The sequence below is a fragment of the Epinephelus moara genome, chromosome 10 (assembly GCF_006386435.1).
Source record: "Epinephelus moara isolate mb chromosome 10, YSFRI_EMoa_1.0, whole genome shotgun sequence".
In the NCBI taxonomy this organism is placed as follows: Eukaryota; Metazoa; Chordata; class Actinopteri; order Perciformes; family Serranidae; genus Epinephelus; species Epinephelus moara.
In genome coordinates, this window is record NC_065515.1 from 2,627,508 (window position 1) to 2,630,751 (window position 3,244).

Genomic DNA, 3,244 nt, shown 5'->3' on the forward strand with positions numbered 1-3,244 from the left:
AGGAGCTCTGTAAACAAACAAAATGGCGTCACAGGAAGAAATGCAGCCGGATTATCTGACAGCCATGAAGAAAAGAAGGAGGAGAGGGGACTCTAGAGAAGGTGAGTCAGGTACACTCTCTGTCTGTCTGTCTCTCTGTCTGTCTGTCTCTCTGTCTGTCTCTCTGTCTGTTCATCACAAACCTGAAAACGGTGGTTTGACTGAGCTGGTGAGAATACACCTGAGAGGACTTCCTGTTTACCTGTCAGACTGGATTCTGTCTGTGCTGATTAAACTCTTGTTGTGATGTTACTGAGGTTTTACTCTCTACTGTACTGATACCATTATCTGAGCTGTGGTTAAAGCCTGTGCTGGTGTTGTGTAGAAATCACCTGAGTGTCCCTACAGGCCATCATATCTGAGGTTATCTTTACCGCCATCTTTTCTTCATCAGGTAGTTTTGTGTCTAAACCAGCCAAACTTAAACCACAATGTTCAGGTGTAAGTGCAGCACAATACAGAAGACTTCAAGCAGGGACAGTAAAACACTCACTAAACTGTAAATCGTAGATTAAAAATTAGGGCTGCAACTATTAGTCGACTAATCGATGACTAATCGACTATTACAATAATCGGTGACTATTTTAGTAGTCGTCTAATCGGTTTGAGTCATTTTTCACTGTAAAGTACTATAAAGTACCCAAGATACCAAAATACTTTTATTGCAGCTTCTTACGGTCAGATATTGGCAGCTTTACACACTCTCCCATGACGTGAACTGAAACCCTTTGGCGTGAGTACGAAACAAGATGACATCATTTTGGGGTTTGGGAGAGACAGGCCGACATTTTGCAACATTTTAACACATTTTTGGATAAAATGATTAGTCGACTAATCGAAGAAATAATCGACAGATTAGTCAACAATGAAAATAATCGTTAGTGGCAGCCCTATTAAAAATAGGTTCCGAAAATACAGACAATGAAAACATTAAATGCCCTTCTAATTGTAGGTATGGGAAATATGGAAACTTGTGTCTGGTCACAACTGAAGCTGTACTGTAGTTTTTGTTGGCTTCATTCCTCAGCCTCGGACAGACCAGACCAGTAACCAGCTGCAGAGTTCCCATCAATCCTCAGTGAGCTCCTGTGGCGTTGGGTTTCATCTTGGGGTCTTCTCCCTGAGTGATGCCGCAGTAATAAACTGCTGAGTCGCTCTGCTCAGAGTTGTGCAGCAGCAGCGAGCCGTTGGCTGCAGCTGAGACTTTATCAGGACCAACACCGGCGCCATACTTCACATTAGACATGTTTGCAGGCCTGATGGTCAACAGCAGCTCTGGACTCTGTCCTGCTGTCTTCCTGTACCAGCTGAGGGTGGAGTACGCAGCACTGATGGCGGTGGTGTTGGAGGCATTGGTGGTGGAGGCGTTGAAGGCATCCAGCAGGGGGCACTGCAGGGTGGCGTTCTCCCCGACTCTCACCTGTACAGTGGAGGCTGGCAGGGCGGAGGCAGGCTGCTTCAACCAGAAACCTTAAAGACAGCAAAGTAAATTTATTGAAGATCTATCCAAACAAATAAACAATAAATTAATGAATCAAAGTTGCAGAGACAGTTCCTAACCTGTAGAGTATTTATAAAACATATGTGACAGAGCCAGGTTTTAGTGGAACAGATACAGTTATGCTAAGATAGAAATACTATTAATATTTAATAGTATAATAATATTTCAAATTATGAGACACTAAATTAAAAAAAAAATTAGAACTTTAAAAGTCAAAATCCTGAGTTAAAAAGTCAGAATCAGAAAAAAACTTTAATTTTCAGTTGACTGACTAATAAGATAAGATAAGATAATATACACCTTTATTGATCCCATAATTGAGAAATTCTGTAACTTTATTTATATATATCGATATATATAAATATGTTTTATTTGAGCCGTCCTTCAGTCTGCAGTTTTCATCATGTAAAGTCTCGTTCAGACGTCTCAGTGATGATTTTTAATCCTTCAGACAGGAAGCTTTACTCTGAAGGAATTTTCTGCATAAAATCCCTTAAATTGGCCTTAGATGACAAACAGCTCTTCATCCTGCCGACAGCTGCTTCACTTAATAACCAGCTTAAACATGTGTGAGTATTTGAATATGTGACGAGAGTTTAAACATGAATGAAGTAAAAATAAAAGAGACGTACCGCTGACGGAGAGGAGGATCAGACAGACCAGCAGAGACTCCATCGTCAACTGACGGAGGAAACCGCTGCTGCTGCTGCTGTTGTTCTATGAACCAACAGAGCGTTTCAAAACAACTCCCTCCTCCTCTTCATCATCGCTGAGCAAAATGTGAACACACAGACATGAAACATGTTGATATCAGTCAGTGTGACCTCTCCTCCTCTCTGACGTCCGTCCAGAACATACGTCTGTAAATCCACTCAGAAATCAGAGAAAAAAGAATCATTGTGTTTTTAAGTTTTCTTCAGTTGACGGTCTTTGTCCAGCCGAACAGGAGCTGCTTGCACATCGTTCAGCTCACTGTGAACGGACTCACTGTGTCCCCATGGAAACATATACATAAGTGGTTCCCAACTGATGGGTCGCAGTCCAAACGTGGGCCACAGGTCCAGCCTGAGTGGACCACATGTGACTTGCGGACGTGTGAAGTTTGTAAAAAACAAAAAACAAAAAAACAAACCCACTTTATTTTAGCTCACAGACCTCACAGAGACAGGACACGAGCTGGATGACACGGCCAAACACAGACTGGCACTAAATATTTTATACTGTGTGGACCTTGAACTAATGACGAAGGACTAATCTGGACCCCGTGGCTGCACCAGTTTGGAACGACTGATATAGATTATTAATATATACTCTGGTTACGTCCCTCAGATCCCTCAGGTACCAGTGATGTGGTTTGGTGTGTTTGTTATAAAGCAGCTGTGGATCTGAACCAGACTCACTGACAGTTAGTGTGACCACAGAACACCTGCAGGATGTTTCACATAACAAGTCATGTTGTTTTTTTTACAATATAAAGATAATCATTTATTCAGAAAAAATAAACGCCCTTTGTTTTTTCTCCAAAAGGAGTTCATGTGCTCCTGAATAGAAAAATAAATGCCGCAAAGGAATTTAGGAGCGCAGTGAAAAACGTTCAAGTTTATTAGTAAACAGTTTATTATTATTATTATTTTGTGATCTGCTGAGGAGTGTGAGAACATACATTGCAATTTAATGTGATTTATTACCTTATTTCATCTGCAA

The 3,244-nt window shown here is 41.1% G+C and overlaps 1 protein-coding gene across 1 annotated transcript; it reads right to left on the bottom strand.

Moving 5' to 3' along the window:
• Nucleotides 1–772: 772 nt before the first annotated feature.
• On the bottom strand, nucleotides 773–2,284 carry sid1 (secreted immunoglobulin domain 1). The gene is made up of 2 exons (XM_050055605.1): nucleotides 2,173–2,284; nucleotides 773–1,509 (listed from the first exon to the last, which is right to left on the bottom strand). The coding sequence occupies exons 1-2, from the start codon at nucleotides 2,213–2,215 to the stop codon at nucleotides 1,115–1,117; spliced, it is 438 nt and encodes a 145-aa protein (XP_049911562.1). The 5' UTR covers nucleotides 2,216–2,284; the 3' UTR covers nucleotides 773–1,114.
• Nucleotides 2,285–3,244: the final 960 nt, after the last annotated feature.